We start from the raw sequence: 27,969 nt of genomic DNA on the forward strand, positions 1-27,969 counted from the left end.
AAAAGATACATGCACCCCAACATTCATAGCAGCACTATTTACATTAGCCAAGACGTGGAAGCAACCTAAACGTCCATCGACAGATGAATGGACAAAGAAGATGTGGTATGTATGTATATATATATATATATATATATATATATATATATATATACACACACACACACACACACATACATACAATGTATGTATACTACTCAGCTATAAAAAAAGAATGAAATAGTGCCATTTGCAGCAACATGGATGGACCTAGAGATGATTCTCATACTAAGTAAGTCATACAGAGAAAGACAAATATCATATGATATCACTTATATGTGGAATCTAAAAAATCTGATACAAGTGAACTTATTTATGAAACAGAAACAGACTCACAGGTATAGAAAACAAATTTACGGTTACCAAAGGGGAAGGGGGGAGGGATAAATTAGGAGTTTGGGATTAACAGATACACACTACTGTTTATAAAACAGATAAACAACAAGGACCTACTGTAGAGCACAGGGAACTATATTCAATATCTTATAATAACCTATAAGTGAAAATAATCTGAAAAAGAATACATATATATATATATATATATATATATATATATATATATATATAACTGAATCACTTTGCTGTACACCTGAGACATCGTAAATCAACTACACGTCAATAAAAACATGTGGCATATTGATAAGTCCTTGGAAGCAAGCTGAGGGGATTGAGGAATGCAGGTGAGGAGATGCTATTTGACGGCGTGTGGTTGGGCTAGCGCTCTGGGAACAGTTAACGTTGTGGCAGAGACCTGGCAGATGACAAGAAGCCAGACACTGAAGACACAGGTTGGGGTTTCCGAGCCAAGGGAAGAGCAGAGGTGAAGACCCTGGGGTGGGAAAGTGCTTGGCTGATGTGAGCACAGCAGAAAGTTTCTGTGACTGAAGGGGAGTGAGCAAGGGGGACCAGGAAGACAAGAAGCCTTCTGAGTGTCTAGGACAGTGTGGGGAGAGTAGAACAGAAATGGGGAGACTAGTTAAGGAGCTATTCCACTAGAGGGAGGGAGAGATGACCCTGGCTTGGGTGTGGGCTGGTGGTGAGCAAGGCGCAGATTTTGCATCTAAGTTGGATTTGCTGATTACTCGGCTACTGGGTGTGGGAGAGAGGAATCAAGCCTGACCCCGATGCTGCTGGTATGAACAACGGGGGCTGGAGATGTCACTCACTGAGACAGGGGACCACTGGAAGAGCAGTGGCTTTAGGAAGTGAGATCAGTACTGCCATCCGGGATGTGCTGGGTTAGAGATGCCTGCTGGACATGAAAGAAAAGAGAGAGAATAAAGCAGAACCTGAAAACTGGAATTTCAGGGGTGATGTCAGACTTAGAGGTAAACTTTTGCAGTTCAGTATACGGATATCACTTGAAGCTAAGAGAACAGATGGAAGCCTTGCACGTGAATGCAAATAGAGGAAAGCAGAGGACACAGGGCTGGGACACTCCAATACTTAGAGGGCACAGAGAGCACGGAGAAAATTCACAGGACACTCAGAACGAGCAGAGTGAGCTGGGCGCAGAACCAGAGGGTGTGATGTCAGGCAAGACCAGGAAAGAAGATGCAGAAAGGAGGAGAAGGAGGCCAGCTGAATCACAAGGAGGACCACGAACAGTCCCTTGGCCTTGGGAAGATGGAAGTCAGCGTGACTGGAATGAAAGTACTTTCTTTGGTCTGGTTGGTAAATCTCTAACTCAGGTAGGCTCAAAAGAGAGTGAGAACTGGTGGAGAAATGGTGAGTTCAGACAGCCTTTGGCAAAAGCTGATGATTAAGGGGAGCCCAGAAATGGGGCTTCAAGAGCTAGAGCGACTAAGAGAAGTTTTAATACATCACCTGGAAGAGATTGTGGCATTTCGCATGCTGATGGGAATGACTCGACATAGAGGAAGAAAAACTGGGGACGCAGGAGAAGAGAGGGAAACACTTCTTAAGAAAGGAGGGGTTGATGGGATTCAGTGAGCAGTGGGGTTGTGGGCCATGGAATCAGGAGAGAAGACAGACAGGCTGCACAGCCACAGATGCAGCAGGGAGATGGGCTGGTCTGGTGATGGGGCAATGAGGAAGTCCTGTTGTGTCTTCTGACATTTTCCGGAGGGGGCGTGGGGATGAGAAGTGAGGTCATCCATCTGCTGAGAGTGAGAAGGAGCTGGAATTCAGAGGATGGAAGGGGCGAGGGGAAGGGAGGGAGGAGGAAAGGAGAGAGCAAGAAGAGAAGCGTGAGACAGTTCTGGAGGTAGGCGGGGTGCAGGCTGACCGTGGCCATGTAGTCTGGTGGCCAGGAGCTGAGAGGTGACTTGAGGCTCATGGCAATGAATCCAAAAGGAGAAGACTCATCCCCACGGTGGCTTGTTTTCCTCCAGCCACATTCAGCTGCCCTGGGGCAGGTGTGAGTAGATGGAATCGGATAGGGGTGGTCAGAAAAGTGACTTGGAAGGAGACAGGGACAAGGGGATGCAAAGGGCATGTCACGGAAGCCCACGGAATCTAAGCTGGGTAGAGAGGAAAGTGAAGACTGAGGGAGGAGACGGGGAATGAACGCTAGCCAGTGGACTGAGGATGGGAAGAGGGTCAGAGCTATTGGAAGGGGACACTTCACAGATGCTAGGGGTTTCCTTGAGGGAGGAGAGGAGAACATCCCAGAAAGAGCACAGAGGAGCAAGGGAGATACCCAGTCCGCCTCCAAGCCTAGTGACGTGGGGCAGAGCAGATGGGACATGACAAGCCACCACGTGAGAGGGTTGCCGGGGGCAGGGGGGTGTCCTTGCGGACAGCCGGTGTCACAGCAAGAAGACTGAGAAAAGAAGGGGTGGGTATTGGATACAGGGGGTCTTACTGACAGTAGCCTGTGGGTTCAAGGGGGAAAGGATGAGAGGTGGGTAGGAGAAAGGGAGAAAAGGGGAATACTGGGGTGGATTACTGGTTATTTAGAGCCTTTGAGTGAGAAGAGTCCAGAAATGATGGCTGAGCCAGGAGTCCTGGGCAGTTGGTGTTGACCGAGGCAAGGAGGGTCTAAGGGCAAATAGCTAAAACCTCTCCCAGGAAGGGTGGGAGCCGTGGTAACAGGCAGGTGTCAGGGCAGGAGGAGAAAATGTGCTGTCTCTGAGGGATTCTGGGCGTTTCCCTTAAACCCTCCAGAGGATGGCAGCAGGCACAGGGGAAGAGCAGTCTTACGAAAGCCTGTAAAGTACTTCAGAAGTGAATGGACCCATTACTCACATACGGGAACAATTAAAAAATCTGTTTTAAGAAGACGTTCCTTTCTTGTGAAGGGAATGCTTTGTTGACAGCAAAAATCCTCAAATATGACCAAACAGAGGCAGACCATTTTATGTTTGTCTCACTTGCAATTTAGAAGATATTCTTTGCAGGGGGTGGGGGGGGGCAGGGTTCCAAGGAGTGGCTCAGGAAATTGCTTTAATCAAACCCTTGGCTTCTTTGGTCATGAATAAGTCATGATACCCCATATGTCATGAAAGGTGGGCAAGGTATTTCATAATAAGAATGTGGGCTAACATCTGATATGTCCTAAGACCAAAGGAGACACCAGACGTGAAGGTGGTATGAGTCCAGGTCTGGTTCTGCTTGGCGAGCGGCACTGTACTCAGCGTCTCCCTCTTACGCAGGTGAGTGGAGATGTTTTGCTCAACGGTTCACAATTGATGACGCTTAGATTCCAATGGGACCAGGTAAGTATTTACATCTCTGGAAGTGTCAGCAAAATGGATGTAATAATAAAACGTCTTATGAAGGAAGAAACTCATAAGAAAGCACCAGAAAAAGATTTCAAATCCTTTATAAGACCCATTTCTGAGAGTACAATTGCGTGACAGAGGTGAGTCTTGCAGGTGACTTGTCTGTGGGTGATGGGATTAGCGGACACCTGAGGATGGCAGGGAGTGTGTCAGAGGCACCGCGAATGTCGCCCCAGCCAGACACCTCTGCTTGTGGCCAGTGATCGTATGCATGTGGGCACAGAAACTTTGAGTGGAGGTGGGAAGGGGGAGTCTGGGGAACAGGGCAGAGTGGAAACCCAGTTAAGGCTCTGGATTAGAGCCACAGCTTGGGAGACCCTGGAGGAGCAAGGAAGGTGACCTGGTCCCCGCTCCATGTCCATCTTCCCGCTCATTCACGGAGGCAGAGTGAAAGGTGTGATGACCAACAAAGACTTCCACCATCACGACCGTCACCAACGCCCAGAAGGGACCTCGGTTTTAATTCTGACGGCACATCCTTCCACACGTCATGGAAGAGTGTAACCTTGGATGCTAGAGACCAGGGTGCAGATAAATCTACACTCGTTTCAGTGATGCTGAATAACTACCTGGAGGGTAGATCTCATGACCCTTGACATCCTTTACTGCATGAAATTTTTAGTCATTCTACTGAAAAAAACAAAGTTTTGCTTTCTAAAGAAGAAGGACATGAAGATATATTTTCTTTGGGAAAGTTATTGCTGAGCTAACATCTCTTTTAACCAACCAGCCATGGGCATACTTGTTATCTAGCCAGCCTGCAATAAATTTATTATTCATTTACTTCCCACTGTCATTCAGAAAGACTTGAAAGTGGTTTACAGAAAGACACACAACTTGGGCACATAGCTTTTAAATCATTATTTGCCTCTTTTTTAATAAATGTATTTATTTTATTTATTTATTCTTGGCTGCGTTGGGTCTTCGTTGCTGCGCGCGGGCTTTCTCTAGTTGCGGCGAGCGGGGGCTACTCTTTGTTGCGGTGCACGGGCTTCTCATTGCAGCGGCTTCTCTTGTTGCAGAGCTCAGGCTCTAGGCGCACGGGTTTCAGTAGTTGTGGCACACGGGCTCTAGAGCGCAGGCAGTAGTTGTGGCCCACGGGCTTAGTTGCTCCGCGGCATGTGGGATCTTCCCGGACCAGGGCTCGAACCCGTGTCCCCTGCATTGGCAGGCAGATTCTTAACCACTGCGCCACCAGGGAAGCCCTATTTGCCTCTTTGATGATGATGTTTTCTCTTTAACATTTTAAGTCTCTGTAGACCAGAGGTTGTTCCCCAAATTCTATTGGGTGCTTAACCACAGTTCCCCTTCATACCATCACTTTGGCTTAGATAAGAAAGTTCAAGGAAGGAAACAGAATGAAGAATAGCCACATTAACTAGGGCAGGACCGTTAATCCTTAATATTGATGATAAAGAACTCTTTTAATATCTGTCTTTCACCTCCAGCAAAATGACCGCAAAGTTGTGCCCTTCAGCTCAAGACACAGCCAAGATGTCAAAAATGTGATACGATATCTGCACCTCAGATTGGTTTTTATTTTTAACACATTAAACTTAAAACTGGAGATTGTTAAATTGTTCCAAGTATAAGAAATAGAAATCCAAAAGAGAAGAGGATTTCAAAGTCATTGAACTTTAAATTGCCACCAGAAATAATCTGATTTTCTTTATCTTACCCTTTTATTGTCCTTCCACCAGTTTCAGCTTCTGTATGAAAGTTCCCGGCGTGTTTCTTTATGAAATTGTTTTATTCCCCAAAGCTACTCTCGTCCTCATGGTTACTCTCAATGGTCCAGAAAGTGCGAGAATCAAGGTAACTTTCTTCACAGCCTCATGACCATTGGGTCCTCACAGTTTGACTACATGGTGGTCACTATTTCCTACAGATCTTTCCCTTAAGTGTTTTGAGGCCCCTGAATTTATAACCATCTCCTTTATATATATATATTTTACCATCCTATAAACATCTCCACGAAGAGAGAGTTGGTGGAGAGACTTCCACAAACAGAGCCCAGATGAAGGGGCTAAGTGGTTTTCAGACCCATCTACATGAGGCTAGTACAACACACACCCGCCCCATAGCCTCTTATTCTGGAACCCGTGCAGGACATTCATTTCAGATCAGCACGTGAATATCTTAGGTTTGTGTGCAAAGAAATGAATAGAGCTGTTTGTCAAGGCTCAAACCTGCTTTCACCTTGGGTGTCTCTGTTGAGAGAGGTGGAATTAGACAATTGTTCAAGTCAGCCCTTCTGTCCCACGACCCATTAGGTCCACATTGACTGGTCAGCTCTGTCTCGGTTTCTTTTCCATAAATTAAGGGCAAAATGATTCAATCAGCTCTGGGAGTTTTAAATATAGTCCTGCCTGGGCCTCGGGCTCTGAGATTCTGTTGGAATTGTTCTGAGTAAGGTCTGGGCGTTGGTATTTTCAAAAGCACTCAGGAGATGTTAATGAATAGCGTGGCTGGGAACCACTGGCTTGGAGTTTCCATGCATACTTGGCAGTGACTAATAGGGATACAGAATACATTTTACAGGGCTAAATCCTAGGAGGCCTTTAGGTCTTCGACTCCATTTCTCAGTGTCAGATGAGGCACTGACTTCTACAGGAACAAAAATAGGTCCAACCTCAGAGCAGAGAGGTGGCCCCCGATCCCGCCTGCCGCAATGAGCCCCAATCACACCCGATTACCCAGCAATCGCCACGTGATTCAATTTCCCAGTCTACACGTTTGATCAGGCAGCTCTGAGACCTGACACAACACCTTCTCTTTTTCTGTCAAATCTTACTCACCCGGCTCAGTTTTGTGCTGGGTAAACTGAAGGCAGGCAGCACGTGCTCATTCAATCGCTCTTGCTAAATGAATCATGCCTCTGAGGTTCAGGGGAGCTTTTAGCAATACAGCTATGGTTTTCCTTGCCTGCTATGAACAAAATGCTATGATCTCACACTTATGTCTGCTGCAAGCCTGTCCATCTGCCCAGCTGTGAGGCAGGGCTGGGCCTTATTATTTCCTGGTCTCTAGCCTAGTAGCTGCAATACAGAAGTGCCTAATAAATGCTGCTAGATGGATTCAATGATTTAAGATGACCTCATTAATTGTTATAAATGCAATGATAATCAATGTCATAGTCTTTACTGCTAACTCCACAGTTCTTACACTCGTACAGTTCTATAACAAATGAAGGTTATCGGAGCCTTACAGTTTTCTGTTTTCTTAATTTTAGCTTAGAGTAACCTCATCAGTCTATTCTGCTGCTGTTGGTATATCTGTCCTTTACGACATACTTACTGCTGGGCTGAAGGCAGTGTCGGTTTAGGTAAACTGGTACCTACGGATTGCCTACTCTACGTGAAATGGTAATTTCTCTCCGTTCCCCATGTTTCAATGTGAGGTATATAAAATTGTCTCCTCTTTAACCAATCTTGTAAATAATTCTGGTGCATCATTATACTTGATTCCATTCACAGCTCTCGGAGCACGTATATCTTTACCTCTTGCACATGCCCCGCCCCCAATCTCTACTGCTTCTTGCATCCTGCAGCTCAGAAACCACGAGCCTCCGTCCACATCAAATACACTCAGTTTTCCCCAAACACAATCCTTAGGAGAGCTGGGGGAAAAGGAGGAGAAGGGAGAGCGCATCACATTTCTCATTAGATATGCTCCAATGTTCCTTAGTTTGGGTACAGGGGCCCACACCTGCTGTGAGGTGTGACATGTGTCCATTGGACTGACGGGCAGGTTTCTGGAGGGGGTCACCTTGTGGCAACATTACTGGGCAGGGAACACTGATGACCAGGGTCGCTGCTCTGGAGCGGGAACAGGGCGCTGTGCGTGCCAACAGGAGGTGTGCAGGGCATGTGGCTGTGCGGGAATGAAACGAGCCAGGCGGGAGTGTTCCCAGACCTTCTCCTCCCTGACCGCCAAAGAGCATCCTGTCACTGCCAGCGGAGCAGGGCAGTGGGCCCCGCCCCTAGCGCTGGATCAGAGAAGGGATGGAGGACACTGCCAGCTGGACCAGGAGGGAAAAGAGATTAGGGAGAGAACTTGTTCAATCTGTGTAACAAAGAGTTTAGGCCGGAAGTGGAGAGGAAGAGTGAATACCTCAAGGGCTGTTCGGAGAATCTGCTGATGAGGGAGGTTAGAGAAAAGGGGTTAAATACCAAATCTTCATCAACGTGCTTCAGGCGATGAGATTAACAGGGCATGGGTGGATATATGTATACGCATAACTGATTCACCCTGCTGTACAGCAGAAACTAATGCAACATTTTAAATCAACTATGCACCAATAAAAATTTTAAAAAAACCAAACAAACAGGGCATGGGATTTCACATTACTTATGTTGTGATCTCTGACCTCTGGAAGAGGCGCCCTTCAGTGACTAGACCAGGGTGGGGTGGAAAGTGACAAAGTTAGTGAATATCTACAGCTGTGATGGATAAGTTAAACGGGGAGGTTCCCATTAGCAGTTCTGTTTTCAAAGTGAGTTTTGGAAGTTTTATCTTCTAAGAATTTAGATGTAACAAATCTTTTCTAGTGATAAGTGACATCTCTGACTTGGACAAAAGCTTCAGAAAATAATTAACCTTGAAAATGGAGAATAGTTGTTCTTTCCACTGAGGATATTAATTGGCCCCCGAAATAGATACTAAGACACTGTTACGCCAGTATATGTTTTTCCTCTCTTTGAAAACAGTTCTGGCGCTTCCTTAATTTGATAAGATTTAGCTGGCATCTAAACAAGGATTTCTCAGGGGGCATACAGAGACTCTTTAGTTCTGAAGTAACAAATACAAGCTTTTTGTGTTAGCTGTCCTTGAAGTCTCTCGGCCCATAGAGCTTGTCAATTCTAACTTGCTATGATGACTTGAGATATAAAGAAAGTGTGCTGAATATCCTTGGGGCTTTAAGCAAACCAAGTTCGTCCACTCATTCAACCCAGAACACTTACAGCTTGTACTTCAATCACTTCGTCAGGAACCTATTTTTCAAATGAAAGTTAAAACCTGAGTTGTTGCCATCCGCTGAAAAAGGTAACCAGCTGAGATACTGCTCACTTAAGAAAAACTTAATTGCTCAAAATTGTGCCAGTTTTCCAGTCATTTTTTAAGTGGAATAAACCTACTGATGTAATCACATGAAGAGAAAGAAAAGATTCCAAATTAGCCGTAGTTATACACACATCCTCCTTACTTCAGTAAAAGGTATTATAGAGAAAAACATGGAAATAGAATATTCAGAGTCTGTGTGATTGAAGACCAAGCCAGATTTTGCCTGTCGATGAAACCACAGCTCCTCCTGGCTGTAATAAAACAAGCTTCCATCTATTTTTAAGGTAAACTGTTTGTTAAAAGATTCATTAAAACTAATTCCATCAACAATTCCAAAAGCGATTAGAGTTAAATATTTAAACTAAATCTTAAGGGCCAAAAGGAAGTATTTGCAGAAGTAAATACCACCTGACATACCCGGTTACTTTCATTAGTTTGTTTCAGCTCTGGTGCTTCTAATGAAATTTAATTAAATTGATTTGGCTACTTAAAGGTACAGGATACAGAAGGATAAGAGTCTTCTGCAGTATGTACCATCTTTTAAAAGCAAATACTGAGTAAATCCATTTTAGGAATTCCATTTATTACCATTGAACTAATTCTAAAGAACCAATATTACTGAGAAGATTTGACAAGTTGGAAAGAAATTGATACACTTTGGTGGAAGAAAGTATATCATGGTTAACTACCAGTAGTTAACTGGTGCCAAAGGGAATGCAGAAAACCACCTGGCACATTGAAATAGGAGCAGCTCAGGCCTTTTGTTTCCCTGGCATCACTTTGGAGGCCTTAAAACAAAGATCTGATGTGGATGATCTTGAACAATGGCCTTTGTGTTCCAACTAGTGCTGCAAAGTTACATTTGGGGTGAAACTGAACAAAGTCCCATCTTCAGGTTGACAAATCCAAATGTCTGGCTTCTAGCAGCAAAGTCATTCTGACATTTGAAAAGCCAGGTATTCTGCATCTATACTCATCAGCGGCCAACAAGTTCAAAGCTCACCCTGGGTCCCAACCTCAATGTCTGCACATTCCGCGCTGCTTCAGAACGCCTTAAACCATGGAAATGGAAGCGGAGTCACGGAATGAGCCCTCTGCTGATCTTAAACTCTGGGGTAGCTACATGGTTGGATTTGTTTAATAAACATTAATAAGTACCTGTGCTGGGTACAGGGGCGAGAACAGAGACAGAGGTAGGCATGGCTCCCGAGGGGAAGATAAAGGGGAGATGGACGTTTAAAATAGGATTACATCACATTGCATTTCTGAAAGAGCCAGGAAGAAAAAGGCACAGGTTATTATGAGGAATCTTTACTAGCCTTGGAGAGTTGGAGAGGGAGGTTACCTTCAGGAAGAGACAAACTGAGATTGAAATAGCCAGGCTTGGTGGGAGAGGAGGGATGGCATTCTTGGCTGAGGAATGAACCTTCGCCCATGCAGTGCAAAGGCACTGAGGTTGAGGAAGGTGAGCTTGGAGAGACGGGTAGGAAAGTGAAAGAAACGGGAAGCCACTGAGAAGTTTTAATCAGGAGACTGACTGGGTCAGGTTTGGATTTATAAAAGTGTATTCTGAATTTTTAAGGGAAAAGAGATTGAAGATGGTGAAGGAGATTCCACGAAACCAAGCAGGCAGCAATCTCATCAGGCCTAGGGACAGATGATGTGAAAATAAGGATGGGAGAGGTAGCTGGATTTGAGAGATATTCAGAGAATAGAATCAGCAGGGCTTGGTGCCAAATGTAGTGAGATAAGGAAAAAGGAGGTATTAAATAACTCCTGGAATTCTGGAAAGAACAACCAGGTGGGTTAGGTGCTCTTTATAGAGATGGGCAACAGTGTAGGAAGAATAGATTTGGGGAAGATATTGAGAGGTACGTGTTAGATGTGTGGAAGGTTAGAGCTTGTGAGCTAGTTCAGTGGAGATGTCACGTGGGTTGTTGTGTATCTGTAAGCTTAGAGTTCAGGAGTGAGGATCACACAGAGAAATAAATGTGGATGCCATTGGCCTTCAAATGTATTTAAAAACCATGGGCCAGGGGCTTCCCCGGTGGCACAGTGGTTAAGAATCTGCCTGCCAATGCAGGGGACACAGGTTCAAGCCCTGGTCCGGGAAGATCCCACGTGCCATGGAGCAACTAAGCCCGTGCACCACAACTACTGAGCCTGCGCTCTAGAGCCCGTGAGCCACAACTACTGAGCCCACGTGCCACAACTACTGAAGCCCGTGCGCCTAGAGCCTGTGCTCTGCAACAAGAGAAGCCACGGCAATGAGAGGCCCGCACACCGCAACGAAGAGTAGCCCCCGCTCGCCACAACTAAAGAAAGCCCACGCGGCAACGAAGACCCAACGCAGCCAAAATTAAATAAATACATAAATAAATTTATTTAAACAAACAAACAAACAAACAAGAAAACAACCATGGGCCAGATGAGATCATCTCCACTAGACGGAATAGGATGAAAAGCAAAGATGCCTCAGGGAAGACCAGGAGTCTGCAAAAAAGACTGAGATGGAGGCTTGCAAGTTCAGAGAACACCCTGGGGAGAGCGGCAGTGGAGAAGCCCGGGAGGAGATCGTGTAAGGGAGGAGGATGTGGCCAGAACTGCCACAAATCCATTTCCTTTTCTTCCTAGACACACACCTGGACCACATGTCCCAGCCTGCCTTGCAGTTTGTATGGCCATGTGATGGAGACCCAGCTAAATAATGTGCCCCCCCAAAGATATCCATGTCCTAGTTACCTAGAACCTGTGATAGGCTACCTTACGTAGCAAAGGGACTCTGCAGGTGTGATTAAGTTAAAGATATTGAAAGAGGGAGATTACTCCGAATTATCTGAGTGGGCCCAGTGCAATCACAAGGGTCCTTAAAGAGAGATGCAAGAGGGTGGCATTTAGAGAAGGTGATGTGACCATAGAAGCAGAGAAAGAAAATCAAAGAAGCTATGCTGATGGCTTAGAAAATGGAGGAAGGGGCCACTGGCCAAGGAGAGTGGCAGCCTCCAAAAGCTGGAAAAGGAAATGGATTCTCTAGACAGCTTCAGGAAGGGGTGCATCCAGGACCAACACTTTGATTTTTCAGCCCAGTGAAACCCCCAGTTTGCACTTCTGACCTCGAGAACTGTAGGATCATGAATTTGTGTTTCTTGAAGCCACTAAGTTTGCTGTAATCTGTTAATGCAGCAATAGGAAACTAACAGAGAGCAATTAATTTGTTTTAAAGCCATGTTTATTTGGGGTGTGCTAGACACAATTGATCAGACTTGTGGACAACTTAAGATGATTAAATACCTGCAACAAGGTACTGCGACAGGATGTGAATATAATTTTCTTCCACTGTCTGTGTTTTGGCTAAGGTCCCAAAGCAGTGAATACCAGATGCCCCATTGCTCCAGATATATCCTCAAAGTAAAGAATTAGATCATCCATTCATAGTTGTGAAACTGGAGAACAAAATAAGGTTCTGCAGCATTAAGACACGCTCCATCTCCAGATTAGATAAGATTAGGCTGAGAATTCACTGGCGGGTGGAGAAAGCCAGTGGGGAGGGCTTCCTCGGAGGCAGTCAGTGGGCTGGGCATTCCCCATCCTTCCTCTCCTGAAGCCCGGGAAGTGAACTCCTTATTCCGCCTGACCACAGGCTCTCTGGAGTTTGGGGGTTGCAGGGACCGGTGTCTGCAGTACCGTTATCAGGGCGATGCACAGACTCAGTGCCAGAGGTGGACCGACCATGGAGCTTAAGAAGCTTAGGTCTCAGGCCTGTCCACTGCATGACCCCCCTCCAAGGCCTGTAGGAAATTTTATATTCATAGAGTATATTCTTCTTAAACAGGATTACCCAAACTACCTAAGCTCCAAGGCGCAAAATCTGTATCCGCTCTGGTCTATGTGCAGTGGAGAAGCAGAAGCCTGAGGTGGATGGAGAGTGCGGGGCACTTAGCTGGAGGCGCCAGGTCCAGGCCAGGAGTCCTCAGGTGGAGGCTGGTACCAGCGAGCAAACCACGCCACTGCCCCCACGAGAGAAGGAGCCAGCACGTGGGCATCTGTCATAGGCGGGATACCAATGCCAGGCTACAACCGCATGGGCTGGGCTCTCTCTCCTCTCTGCTAATCCCCCTCCCCTGCCAGAGCCTTAAGGGGGGGGTAGGGGGCATTGGGACACAGGAAGGAACAGCTTCTGAGAGGGTGGGGGGCAGATGGAGGGAGGAAGAGAGAAGAAATTGATCATGTTCTTTCTCCCCAGTCAAATTAAGGATCTCTTAGATGCAGTTCATCCCATCTACTGGGATCCACTCAATAGGTGGGGTGAGTTTGAATGAACTGCCCAAAGTAAATAACAAGAATGGTGGTAGATTTACATGAAACTTAGTGAGTTATTTTCTAATTTGAAAAGAGATATGCACCCCAATGTTCACAGTGCCACCGTTTACAGTAGCCAAGACATGGAAGCAACCTAAAGGATAGATGACAGATGACAGATGATAGATCTGTCCTCTCCCATCAACAGGTGAATGGATAAAGAAGATGTGGTACATATATACAATGGAATATTACCCAGCCATAAAAAAAGAATGAAATAATGCCATTTGCAGCAACATGGATGGACTTAGAGATTATCATACTAAGTGAAGTAAGTCAGACAAAGACAAATATCATTTGATATCACTTATATGTAGAATTTAAATACATGATGCAAATGAACTTATTCACAAAACAGAAATAGACTCACAGACATAGAAAACAAACTATGGTTACCAAAGGGGAAAGGGGGGTGTATAAATTAGGAGTTTGGGATTAACAGATACACACTAATATATATAAAAGAGATAAACAACAAGGTAAGGTCCTACTGTAGAGCATACGGAACTACATTTAATATCTTGTAATAACCTATAATGGAAAAGAATCTGAACAAGAATACACATACACGTACATATATATGTATGTATGTGTATGTATACATACATATATATATAACTGTATATATATGTATAAGTGAATCACCCTGCTGTACACCTGAAACTAACACGACATTGTAAATCAATTACACTTCCAAGAAAAAAAAAAAAAGCTTAGTGAGTTTTCTAGTTCCTGATTCAATCCTTTTCCTCTGCCTTTTGTCTCTGGGGTATTTTCGAAGGTTCTGATTTAAAATGTTACAGTAAAGCGACCTGGCAGAGCAGAGGCAGGAAGGAAACATTCAGCTTGGACACTGCTCAGGAGGATTTTCCCCAACTTGGAGGTCCAGTCCCACAACAGCTCTAACTACTCACTTCTTGTTTAGAAACTGCCATGTGCATTGATTTCCACTTTTGCACAATTGATTTTTGCTTCTGTTCCCATTTGCGCCTTTGTTTTTGGACAGATATCATATGATTAGTGTCTGCGAATTGTCTCCGAGAGGTTAGGGGACCTCATGAAGGAAGACCCTATTTGTCAATACAAAAAATCAACACGCGAATGTGTGTCATAGCTGAGTTTAACCTCAGCCTTTTTGTTTCCTACCCCAGCTTGATACGCAGTGATTTAGAAAAGAAAGAACTCAAGGAGCTACAATTTTGAGTCTTGAGGACACTGCACTCAGGTTGTTTAAGAGTCTGGCCAAAAGTCTTCACGTCCTTCCGGTCATCTCTTGGTGAAGGATTTTCCAGCGCAGTAGAAAGATTAATAAATTCCTGGTAGGCAATTTCCTTGCTCAAATGACAGCTCTACATTCAGTCGTTTAATTTATTTCTATAGAGGATTTACCACCTTTCTATCACCATCTTAGATACTCCCCAAGTAAAAATCTCTTAATTTTCAAAATGGCAACATGCTAAAGCGAGTATCAAAGTATTTCTTGCTCTTCTTGCTGCAAAGCTTAAAGATCAAAATTTTGAATTTTGATCATGTTGTGTTTTTTTCCTCGACAGTATTTCAAAATATCTTTCTGGTTCTCGCTGCAATCCAGTATTGATTTTTAAATATCCAGCAGGTGAGGGTGATGAGGGATGTGAAGCATGAAATGTGACTTCAGTTCGCAGGGATCAGGACCACTGGCTCATCTAGGTACAGAGGTCAGTCTCCTGGAAGCTGCGAAAGACAACACGGAGCGCTGTGTCCACTCTCTCATCCACTGTAGTTTGGACATTTGAGGAAATCTGCAGGCACGCCCTTCCCTATCCATAATTACTTATTGATTTCTTGTTTTGTGAGTGCAGTGGTAGCAAGGGCCAATGAGATGAATCCCATGGCAGTAAGAAAAGAGAGTCCTGCGCGATTCAGGCCGTGAAGGGCATGACTCCACTCCCATCAAAGCTCATTACTCACTGGCTGAATGGTACCTGCAACCTGAGAGTCTATCTTTAAAGATTAGTTTTATGCTTTGTTTCTCTCATCCAAATGGCAACAGTGAATACAATATCGCTATCCGCAGAAACACCACCTTTTTCTATTTCAAGCACAGGTGGTTGGGCATTCTCTGAGACAAGCTCATTGTGCAAGATCCCAACGTTTCACGTGGTGGGTAGGGGGATGGGGTGCCCTACAGGAACACAACTGTAGAAACACGGGGACACGACTATTAGTGGGGGTAAAATGAGTCTGGTTTCGAACCCTGGTGATTGTCAACAGGTTGGATTCTGACCTTTGATTTGTCTTTGATTTGATCCCTGCATTTATGAACACAGGATTTTAATTCGCTCAGAGAGTGGTTGAGTAGATGCTGTTGTCTCTGAAGCCCTCTGAGATACTTAGAGCGAAATAATGAGCCTCAGCATTATACGCCGAACACTGGACAAATTGTCTACTTGACAATAGGGACCGCCTTGTCCCTTTCCATGATGACTTTACAGGGTCTGTTTTAAAGGCTCAGCGTGCTTTCTTGGCGAGCAGCCCATGGAGAAGCAAGACAGTAGAACAGAGGTGGTGCCCCCTCAGTTAACATCACCGTCTTCTGGTACCCAATGCTCAGAGGCATTCTCACCGTGATGCCCCGAGGCTTCCTGCTACTTCTTCACTCCATCTCAGGACACGTCTGTGCCTCAGGACAGAGCAGATTCATTGTACCTGGAGCTCCACGACTTCCCGTAGATCCATCACCCTGAGAAGGGTTCCCGTGGTATCACACAGGATGGCCTGGGATGACTCCATGTTGCTATTGTGCCTTTTCTCAGAACCTTCTAGGGTGGCCTGGAGTTCCCAAGGGTCTTTGCTGGGGCAGAGGGGCCTCACCCGCTGAGTCCCATTGAGACCCAGAGACCAGTGCTTGTCTGAAGGTGCAGATGGGAGCCGGGAAAGGACAAAAAGCTGCTGTGCTGGGCTGGCATGTTCACCCTGGGACTCTAGGAACATGTCCTACATAAGGCAGATGTCATGGGAGTTGGCAGGGGACCTCCTGGCTGGCACCTCGACCTAGGGGCCGACCATGACCAGCTAGGAATTAACCACCATCCAGTGCAACATTCAGGCATGCTGGCTGTAATTCTTTAATAAGAGGTTATTTTGCCCCAACATGAGAGTAAATGTGAAGATCTTGTTTGCATTTCTAATAATTAAACATTAACATAGAACTATTTAACTAGAATTGAAAGAAGATTTTGATTCAAAGCCTAAAAATCATATGCTAAATCTTGTTCAAGTCTGAGTTCAAGTGATAAACAAGCTTACATTTTAAGTGACTGCTATGTAAATAACATTTGAAAGCAAAATGGGCCACGCCAATTTTAAAACCAAAGCCTGTTAATGGAATTTGTGTTTAGGAAGCCCCACTATATTGGTCTTGGACCTAATGTCTCACGAACACCGGCAGTGATCTGTACTGGCTGGGAATGAGATAAACGTAAATTTTTCTTGTCATTAAGCTGATGACTGTATTGACAACCTTCACGGACACTGGTAGCCAAGAGGGAAATTTAGAAGTTTGCAGAAACAGAGAAATCAAAGTAAGTATGAACTGCAATTTTTTAAAATAAATTTATTTATTTTATTTATTTATTTTTGGCTGCATTGGGTCTTCGTTGCGGTTCACAGGCTCCTCATTGCGGTGGCTTCTCTTGTTGTGGAGCACGGGCTCTAGGTGCGCGGGCTTCATTAGTTGTGGCACGTGGGCTCAGCAGTTGTGACTTGTGGGCTCTAGAGCACAGGCTCAGTAGTTGTGGCGCATGGTCTTAGTTGCTCCGCGGCATGTGGGATCTTCCCGGACCAGGGCTCGAACCCATGTCCCCTGCATTGGCAGGCGGATTCTTAACCCCTGTGCAACCAGGGAAGTCCCTAAACTGCAATTTTTAAAAAAGTTAAACCATCTACATTATTTTTGCCAAAGATGTAGACATGCTTCATTTAACTTATTTCATTAACTTCATTCTTGTTTTCGAGCACATAGTCACACAGTTTTTTTCAGGGAGCATTTGTTCATTTTGCATAATATACATTTAAGGTATCCGTTCAGAATTCCGTTCATTAGGAGTTGACATTAATTATGCTACAGTTGGGGGCAAGTCTCACTGCAATTTCTATGAAGAGATGACTTGTAGTGTAAGTTTGTAATACACATCCTCCCCAAATTAATATCTGAACCAAGGAGGAAAATTGTTTTTTCTATAAAAGTACAAATAAATCTTATCTAGTTATTAAATATTATAGCACCATTATGTTGCACAATTTTTAGCTCTAAGTTCACGCTCTTTATGATGCTTACAAGTCATTCTTTAAAAGTTTGAACTGAATATTTTTTTTAATTGAAGTATTGTTGATTTACAATGTTGTGTTCATTTCCAGTGTATAGCAAAGTGATTCAGTTATCATTCATCTAAATTAATCTGCTCTACAATTATTTCAGATGGAATGATCTTAATTCAGATGTGGTGAAGAGGTCGGAAAACTGATTTTCAGGGGAGGTGATATTAAAAAGAATATTCAGGGAGGCAGGTAGGGTGGAAGGTGGGGTACAGATGTTTGGAAAGGCTCCACAGGGTGGGAGAGAAGGAGGGAGAGGGAACTGGGAGCACGGAAGTTAGGTACAGCTGGCGGCTGAGGGCAGGCAGAGACAGGAATTGAATGGAGAGCTAGGCTGCGGCTGTACCTGAAAGGTCTCACGGGCTGCGCTAAGATGTCTGGATTTCCTCCTGCGGGCAGTGGGAGCCACTGAGAGGTGCAGTAGTAATTTAATCAGATGTGCTTTTTAGGAAGTTCACCCCGGCTGCCCTTTGGAGGACAGACAGGAGTGGAGGAAGCCAGAAGGCGCGGAGACCAGTTAGGATGGGGGTTGATAATCCAGGAGACGGAAGCAGCTTTTCATGGCCATGACCGTGGAGAGAGATGGATGGAGACAGAAGACTGGGGTGTTCTGGTGGGTTCGACACAGATGTGTGAAGGAGAGGAAAGAGCCAGTGGTGGTTCCTGGGTCCTGGCTAGGGTGACGGGTGGAGGGCTGTGATCAGAGAACGCAGGGAGAGGAGCTGGATCCAGGAACAGTGGGCTCGTGTGAGGTGCTGCAGGCATCTGAGTAGGTCATCTAGCAGATGGCTAGATATATGGAGAGGCCGGGCCTGGAGAAAGAGATGCGGGAGACCACTACACGTGGCTGGTAACTGAACCCAGGGAAGGGCTCCAGACACCCAGCAAGAGGCCGTGCGCGAGATGAGAAAGATCTAAACACAGAGCCCTGAGCGACACCAACATTTAGGGAATGAACAGGAAGACGAGCCCATAAAGGATGGAGGAGGGACAACCAGAGAGCCTGAGGCAACTCAGGGGACGATGGTGTCACGGGGAGTTGGGAGACTTTCTGAGAGTGACGCCGTTTATCACATTTTCAAACTATCAACGGACAGGGTCACGGCAGGGCCTCTTATCGGAGGGACACGGCATGCTGTTTCCTAAGCCAGGAACTGACCTCACCCCTTCTCATTCCAACGCTCTGCACCACCCTCAATCCAACGAGCATGTCTTCAGCATGCTCGACCTGCCACGTACACAAATTCCGCACTAAAATGGAATAAAAGCGTTCCAGCTACCTCTAAAACCCTGACAACTTTCATTGTCACTACTGGGCTTCCTACAAAACCCTATGTGTGTAGTTTGGTTTACCTACACCCCACCATGCAAGAGTCTTCCCTTTGGGGCTGTGCAGACATTGCCAGCATCGTTGGCTGGCACAGCTGCTTAGGAGAAAGACCGTGGGAAGGGGGCCCTGGATTAGGCATTGAGGGGCTGGAAAGAGGGAAGACGAACAAAGAAAGGGAATCGTGAAAATGCAGGTGGAGGTGAACAACGATGACGATGATAAAATGAAATACTAGGATCCAAATGTCCAGCTGCCTGTGGACAGGACGGCACAGAGCATTTGTCAGCCAAACGGCATGAAAACTGTTCTAGGATTCACAGCGGTTAACTCCCACTGGTATGTGACTCTCCAGCTGACAAAGCTCTGAGATGACCGCTGTCCCCTTTGAGGTCATCAGCGATGTGGCCAGGCAGGTGTATGGCGTTTACTTCACGGATGAGGAAAGCAAGGGACGGGAATGGGACCAATGGGAAGATGCCCGCAGTCTCCATGAAAAGATGTGAAGGTTCTCGGATGCAAGGGTTGAGGAAAGTTCCAGTCTCTGATACATAAAGCAGAAGGAAGGCATCACGGAGGTCCATTTTAGACCATTTTTAGAGGTTATTTACTTTTCTGGAGACTCTGTGTCAGGAACCTGCCCACCAGGTTCAGAGAGCTGGATACAAAACAACACCAGTGCATCTCTGAGCCCTGACTGTGAGGCCCAGTGAATTCTCCCTGTCTGTCTGAGGAGTGGGCCACAGGACTGCCCGAAGTCAGCTGCTGCACCGATGGGCAGAGAGGCTCACGTTACTTGCCCAAGGTCATGCTGCTAGTAAGTGGCAGGGCTGTGCCTTTAACCTCTGGCTGTTTGATTCTAAGTCCTGTGCTCTGTGTACTTCACCAGCTGGTACAATGAGCCCCCCAAGAACTAATACACTCCCAGGCTTCATTAGTTGAAGTTCAGTGCCCAGCACCAGGGAAGTACAGTCTCATTATTCTCTTTCTTCTCCTGCAAATAAACTTGGAAGAATATATTCATTTCGGGGTGCTACATTACAAAAGGGATGCTGATAAACTTGCATGCACGTGGAAAAAAGTGATGGCAGTGGTGAAGGTCGCGGAAACGTTGATATATTACAACTGAGCATGAGTTGTGTGAGTGAAAAATATTGCTGCCATATCGGTAAGCAAAGGATGCTGCAGCCATCAAGCCATCGCATTACAGCCGCCCTGATGGTGAGCCCCGAGGGAACTCAGGATGGAGGCAAGATGCCCCCCATCTAGCAGTCAGCCGCTGCAGCTACCCCTGACGGTGCCCCCTGAGGACACTCAGGGTGAGAAAGCACAGGATACTGGCCCCAGAGAGCTGAGGTGCAAATCAAAGGGATGAGTTCAGTGAGCCCAGACTCTTACATCTTCCCATACACAGAAAAGCACTAAGCTCCTTAACTTGAGATGTCTGGTTTTCTTTAATTAACAGTCATCTTTTGATATTCCGACCACCTGGTCTTTGTTGCAGAAACTCCTATCCTGGCTTCCCCTCTCACCTCTTTGGAGCGGTCCCTCAGAGTGATCTGAGGTGCTGGGTCCCAGGCTTAAGTCCTCAGTTTTGTACACCGAATAAAACATAACTTTTTACTTTTAGGTTGTGCATTTACTTTTCAGTCAACAGTTGTAATAATAATAAATGTTGCTATCCCTACAACTGAGAAGGGATGGCCTTGTACAGAGTTGGTTAACTTCAAAAACTGGAAGGCTCTCATAGAGAAGAGAAATTAGACTTCTTAGTATGCGGTTGGAGGGCAGATGTTGCAGGTAGGGAGATTTTTGCTTAACGTAAGAAGTTCTGAAAAATCATGGTCACCCTGAAATGGAATAAAATGCCCCATTAGGTAGTGATTACAATGAATATTTGAACAAAAGCAAATGACTACTGGAGCTGATACTGCCTTTCTTCTTTTAGTAAAATAACTCCTTTCCTCCTGCTACCAAGTTTTAGCAGGTGTCACAGCGGCCCACTTTTCCTGTCCTCCCTCACAGCTGGGTACCTGGCCGTGGCCACATGACTGAGTTCTTGCTCCTGGGAGGAGAGCAGGAGTTTGCTGCTTGCTTCAGAGAGCATGACTTGGGCTTCCTTGGTGGCGCAGTGGTTGAGAGTCTGCCTGCCAATGCAGGGGACACGGGTTCGAGCCCTGGTCTGGGAAGATCCCACATGCCACGGAGCAACTAAGCCCGTGAGCCACAACTACTGAGCCTGCGCGTCTGGAGCCTGTGCTCCACAATGGGAGAGGCCGCGACAGTGAGAGGCCCGCGCACCGCGATGAAGAGTGGCCCCCGCTTGCCGCAACTGGAGAAAGCCCTCGCACAGAAACGAAGACCCAACACAGCCAAAAATAAATAAATAAATAAATAAATTAATTAATTAAAAAAAAAAAAGAAGAGCGTGACTTGCCCTCACTCGTCCTCTCTCTCTTCCTATGGGCTGGAATGAGAGGGGAAGAGCTAAGCTAGGGAGCTTTGTCCACACAGGCAAGGATGACACCCTAGTACAAGGCAGAGTAACAAGACAGGTCCCAGGGTTACCTGCTGACCCTGGACCACCTGCCTAACCAGCTACAGTTCCATGAGAGGGAAAGAAAGACCTGCTTAGCTGGAGCTTCTGTATTTTTGAGTCTCTCTGTTAGAGTGGCTTAGCCTGGGTCCTAACCAAACACGATTTTTTGGAGATGTACATAGGATTAAGGTATTATATAAGGGTTTGTAAGAGATGATTTCTATAATAATTGTACATACACACCCCCAGCAAATTTATCTCCTTCCAAAACGAGTTGTCCCAACAGACCATACCATAGTCAAACATAATCACTCTACTATGTCAGTGACCTCATTTTTTTAAAGTATCAATGTTCAAAAAAGTCAAGAACTTTTGATCTCCTGCTTTTCTTTTATCCCTTTATCAAGTCTGTTCCAAGGCTCATCTTCTTTTCCTTTAGAAAACATCCTCTGCAAAAATACAGATGATAAAGACATTTTAAAGTTCTCTCTGTGGTTATCTAATCTTAAGGATTGGTTTAAAAAAAATACAAAAATGTGATGCATTATTTAGCCTGCCGGTGATAACATTCTTCTTCAGTTATTTATTTTCCCTTAGGGGAGAAAATCAGAAGTCCAGGCTTCACTGAAGTTGAAGATTTGGATAATGCAAATGTTTTGGCTCACAATGTATCAGGAATCCAACATAATTTGGTCAGCACTCCTGGCCAAAAGAATATTCTGATGTATTAAATGGATTTCTAAGTAAAATAAAGTAGCTGAGCTAATGAATTGTGATTCTGGCCTCTGTGCTTGGGTCCTAGGAGGAAATAAGCCAGTGCCAGATGGACCTTTAATTCTTTCTCATAGATATGCCATTTTTATTTCAATTTCCATCTCTCTACTCATGTTTTTCCTCTTAGACATAACGCCCTTTCCTCTTACCTCCTAACTTATGCACACTCTACAGATTCAAGATTTTGCTCTATAATTTTCCTTCTCTTAATTTATCCAGTAAACCTGTGGTACATAACTCTGAATCTAACGTAGTTGCCGATCGTTGTTCCACATTTCATTTTTATCCACAGTAGATGCTCTACGTGTCATGTTTTCTTTGGAATTCTTCCTTTTCTAAGCCTATACTAGGTGTTTATTAAATAGATTTGAAGCATGGATAATTAAAAGACATGGATCAGGCATTTTTTAAATGATATATTAATTGTCAATGAAGAACAAAATGGAAATCTATTGTCCTGCTGATTAAAAACAATTCATAAGGATGAATGAATTTGGGTTTTCTCACCAAAGGACCTTTCAAAAAGAAAAGCTTCTGTGCATTTTGAGCTTTGCTATTAGCAGCACTTATACTGAGCACAAAGTCCTCATTCCATATCACGACTGCATAATATGGAAGTTATTAAGAACAACTCTTGGGACTTCCCTGGTGGCACAGTGGTTAAGAATCCGCCTGCCAATGCAGGGGACACAGGTTCGAGCCCAGGTCCGGGAAGATCCCACGTACCGCAGAGCAACTAAGCCTGTGTGCCGTGACTACTGAGCCTGCGCTCTAGAGCCCGCGAGCCACAACTACTGAAGCCCGGGTGCTGCAACTACTGAGCCCACGTGCCGCAACTACTGAAGCCTGCACACCTAGAGCCCGTGCTCTGCAATGAGAAGCTCGCACACCGCAATGAAGAGTAGCCCCTGCTCACCGCAACTAGAGAAAGCCCGCGCACAGCAACTCAATGCAACCAAAAACAAACAAAAAAAAAGAACAGCTCTTTTTCAATATTTTAAAACCCTGGGTCAATGAAAAACATCACCATCAGCCTCTCCAGCCCGTCTTTCTTGAGTCTCCTCACATGAATCACAGTTTAAACCCTCTTTAGCTCTTGAGTTTTAGCTCCATTAAATTTCTGTCAACACATTCTTTTTTTTTTTTTCACGGAAAGAGAGAGACAATTACACTTTCTGAACCCTACTACCAACACAGAAAAAAACTAAGATGGAAAACTCATACTACTCTTCAACAAATAACTTGTAGAGTCTCTAAAAGCTGTTTCCCTTCAACGCACAGAAGTATGAGAAGGTGCATTTCAGCAAAGAGATGTTCGGGATCCGAGGGAGAGTGGAGTTTATTTGAGGCAGTAACATTTCATTGAACTTCTGCAGCCACCGATTCAGAACGACCAGCTCTTTTCTAATTTATAGCGTGTTCTTCATGACTGGCTGCCTGTTTAGCTGAAGGATCCTGTCCTGGGAGAGAATTCATTTGTCTCCTGGAAGAGTCCCGGAAGGAACCACGTAGGGATGCTGGGATGTGCATTTCAAACAGAATGGAACCCAAAACACTTTAGATGAACAGCAAGATACGTAGGAAAGGACATAATTAATCCAGAACACTCCCCTAACCCTTAATTTTGCAATGTTTCAGCCTAAACATACTTCCTCTTAAGGAGCAGAAAAATCTTGAAAGAGAATTTTGAAATATATGGGCTAAACTTTAAAGTACAAAGTAATGAATGCTTACGGGAAACAGAAAGACCTCGGGGAAATATAGAAATAGACTAACTTAGTAGGACAGGTATTAAATATTTACTTTTTCCCACTGGCTTAGAAAATGACAAATTTTCCCTCTGGCCAGATGGGTCTTGCCCCCTCTGATGTGAGCCTCTTGCTGTGACCCCACCTCCCGATCCCAAGACTGGGAGGCTGGGGACCAAGGTGGCAATGACTTCCGGCTCCCCCTCCTCCTCCATGCAGGCTGCCAGGGGCTGCAAGGAGGTGCTTTGGGCAGCTGTTGATGGAAGCCCTGTTCACGTTTTCTGAAATCCTATGGAGATCAATGCCTAGGCTATTCTCCCTGCCAATCTGTCAGGGGTGTTCTCTGCCCCATTTGTTAACTCAAATCTATCCTGGGATCTCCGATCATTTAAACGACTCACATTTGCTGGTCTGGGAACAACAAAACGACAACTTCTGGGAGATGCTGTTAAAGGACTCTCTCCCCTCCCAAGCAAAAAAGAAAAGTATGCATCTTTTGTTCAGCAGCATTTGGGAAGGAGGTGTAGAATTAAAATTTCTAGATGTGACCTTTTTCTCTCAAGGTTTATTTTTAAACCATTTTAGGGATGAAGTCTCCTTTGAAATGTATGATATAAATTCCTGCCGGTCTGGGGAGAGTCTAGTGAACGAATGCCCAGCCTCTTGCTATGATCTACGGCTGTCATTAGGATCATCAGCCCTTCAACCTGATCAGGAACTAGGTCAGGGTCTCAGGCTAGGAACACGGGGCAGGCTGTCGGGTCTCTACTCAACGTTCCTGGGCTGCAATTCTTCTCAACCTCCTGAACTGCTTTTTACATTTTTTTCTGTCTCCTCTCTACTATTACTACATTATTTATTGACGCTTGTTGATGCTTTTTTTTTTTTTTTTGGGGGGGCAAAATCCCTCTGTTCATTACTTTTTAGTCTATTATACAATATAGAAGCTCAGAAAAACAAGCTTATTTTCTCTATGGCTATTGGTCTGTCCAATCCAGAAAGTTCATGAATCTTAGTGTATATTCAGGGGACACTTAGTGACCCTTTTCTTTTGCTTCTTCATTGATCTCTTGTTTCAGCTGTGTTTCAATTGCTCAGACTCTCAGACGAGGTCCCTTCATATCTATGACACATCTCGTTAGGACCAAATATTGTGTCTTTGGGCTCAGGGCCTGTGTGCAGCTAACGAGCCAAGAAGGTAAAGCAAGCCTTACCTTTTTGTAGAGACTCCTCAGATCTCGGTACTGCCACATGCTGTTCAGAACCTGAGATGCGGCCTTGATTACCTTCGGAGAGTGTCTGATAAAGAAAAGACAGGACACGCAAGATGGTGAGTGGGACAGCTGGGCGTCAAATTGACTTGTCAGGAAACAGCAAGAATAAAAAGAATAAAAGCTTCATAGCTTTTCTGGCTCTTTTCTTTTTTCCAGACTGGACAGTACAAGGGATGGCTGTCACCAGTCTCCAACCTCATTCTCACCCACACACCCATGAGGGGGACAGACAGGAAGGCAACGCAATTTGGCAAAGAATTTTCAAAATGCAAACCCAAGAGCTGTGTGTTGCAAATGCAAACCCAAGAGTCAGAATGCAGATTTAGCGCTGGACTGCAAAATGGAACAGAAAGAAGAGAAGGAGAGCGAGTAGGAAAGGCCAGATTAAAGGGTTTTAATGGCCGTGTTGTTTAACACCTGTGTAGTAAGTAAGGGGAAAAAAGATACTCATTTTCTCAGCTGAAGCGTGAGAGCACGTATAGCGTTGGCTCTACACACCTGAGGGATTACAGGCAATTGTTTTCCGTTTGCTGATGACGTCGAGCACGAGTGACCGGCATGACGCTGACGTGTGCACACACTGGCACACACACTTGCTCACGTTTATATGGAGGGATGAGCGTGGATAAGCATCTATAAACAAAGCCCTTCATGCAATTAAAGTTCTGTCCTCTGGATCAGAGTGAGAAAGTAAGGTCATGAAAACCTTTGGATGAGTGGTTCTTACCATTTTTTTTGAGTCATGGCTTTGAAATCCCTATGAAACTATAGCTAAATATTTCGCCTTTTGGTTCAGTGCCAACCTGCATCTCAGAACAGACACTAGGTCAATACATCCGTGTTGATTAAATTCGATCCAATTCTTGGAAGTCACTTTGACTAGTGGTGAGGGCAACTATTAACTACCTGCGGATTCTTTGTTCCAACGGGCTGGGTCCACAACAGCTGCACAACTTGAGTGGCTGCTGTGACACTGCCTGATCGCAAGGGCTGCCACACTTTTGCTGTAAAGGGTCAGATAATAAATACTCTGTGATTTGTGGGCCATATGGTCTCGGTCGCAGCTGCTCAACGCTGCCATTGCAGGACGAGAGGAGTCATAAATAATAGACAAAAGAATGGAAGTGGCTGTGTTCTAATCAAGTGTTATTTACAAGAACGGGTGGTGGGTGGGATTTGGCTTGTGGGTTGCAGTTGGCCGACCCCTGGCCTAAGTGGTGACTCCTGGAGTTAGGCAGGACATGACCACTCATGAGGACTCCAAGGTGAAGTCCACCCCTGAAGCTGACCCATGGTGCAGTGGCCCACAGATCCCTCAAAGACAACATCTGAATTGAGATCGAAACTGCTTCTGACATAAAATAGTTTTTAAAATGCAAAGTAAGCAGATAGGTAGATGGGATCAGGTAGAGCTTGGATTTGAAAGCCAGAGCGAATGGATGTGTGAGGACCTGCAAATGAAATGATGGGATGCTAATACACGATCAGTTAAATGTCTGCTATTTTCCTGGGTCTTCACGTTTGCAATGGAGACCAACTATGTTTAAGTATTCTTCATCCGTTTACTTACTGGAAACAGTAACAGTCACTCTTACCATTATTATTGCTGACTTGGAATTCAACTTTGGCTGTGTTTGAAAATCTCTTAGTTATATCGTGTACTTTTAAAAGAAAAAAATACAGAGTTCTTATAAATTTCAAGATTTTTTCTCTATGAGAGATAAGCTGTATTTAAGTAATATACATGTTTTCTTTCACTAAAATGGACAGTTGCTAAATGATCTCACATTTATGCTAGTATCATGCTCTAAATGTATTAAATATTTTTGACTTAGAGAATTTTAGATCTTTTCATGGATACAGACACAGGTACACTTTATTCTTTTTTAAAAAACTGAATTATAATTGACCTACAGCACTCTGTTAGTTCCTAGTGATCCGATATCTGTATACATTACAAAATAACCACCATGATAACTCTGTCACTATATAAAGTTATTACAATATTATTGACTGGGCTTCCCTGGTGGCGCAGTGGTTGGGAGTCTGCCTGCTAATGCAGGGGACACGGGTTCGAGCCCTGGTCTGGGAGGATCCCACATGCCGGGGAGCGGCTGGGCCCGTGAGCCACAACTATTGAGCCTGCGCGTCTGGAGCCTGTGCCCCGCAACGGGAGGGGCCGCGATAGTGAAAGGCCCGCACACCGCGATGAAGAGCGGTCCCCGCACCGCGATGAAGAGTGGCCCCCGCTTGCCGCAACTAGAGAAAGCCCTCGCACGAACCGAAGACCCAACACAGCCAAAAATAAATAAATAAATAAATAAATAAATAAATAAAGTAGCTATAAAATTAAAAAAATATATATTATTGACTATATTCCCTGTGCTGTATATTTCATCCCTATGATTCATTTATTTTGCAGCTGGAATTTTGTATCTTTTAATCTCCCTCACCTACTTCACTCACCCCCCCAATCCTACCATCCCGCTCTTCTCTGGCAACCACCTGTTTGTTCTCTGTATCTATGAGTCTGTTTCTGTTTAGTTATGTTTATTCTTTTGTTTTTTAGATTCCAAATACAAGTGAAATCATATGGTATTTGTCTTTCTTTGACTTATTTCACTTAGCATAATACCCTCTAGGTCCATCCATACTGTTGCAAATGACAAGATTTTATTCTTTTTTATGGCCAAGTAATAGTCTCTGTCTCTGTCTCTCTCTCTCTCTCTATATATATATATAT

The 27,969-nt window shown here is 44.8% G+C and overlaps 1 protein-coding gene across 4 annotated transcripts in view; it reads right to left on the reverse strand.

Moving 5' to 3' along the window:
- CTNND2 (catenin delta 2) overlaps positions 1 to 27,969 on the reverse strand; it is a 953,172-nt gene that overhangs the window by 19,965 nt on the left and 905,238 nt on the right. For all 4 annotated transcript variants that reach the window (XM_057541331.1, XM_057541330.1, XM_057541332.1 and 1 more), the window contains one exon: positions 25,167 to 25,251. In XM_057541331.1, the coding sequence (XP_057397314.1) occupies positions 25,167 to 25,251 (85 nt within the window). The remainder of the gene's footprint in view (positions 1 to 25,166; positions 25,252 to 27,969) is intronic.

This window comes from Balaenoptera acutorostrata, chromosome 2 (assembly GCF_949987535.1).
Source record: "Balaenoptera acutorostrata chromosome 2, mBalAcu1.1, whole genome shotgun sequence".
NCBI lineage: Eukaryota > Metazoa > Chordata > Mammalia > Artiodactyla > Balaenopteridae > Balaenoptera > Balaenoptera acutorostrata.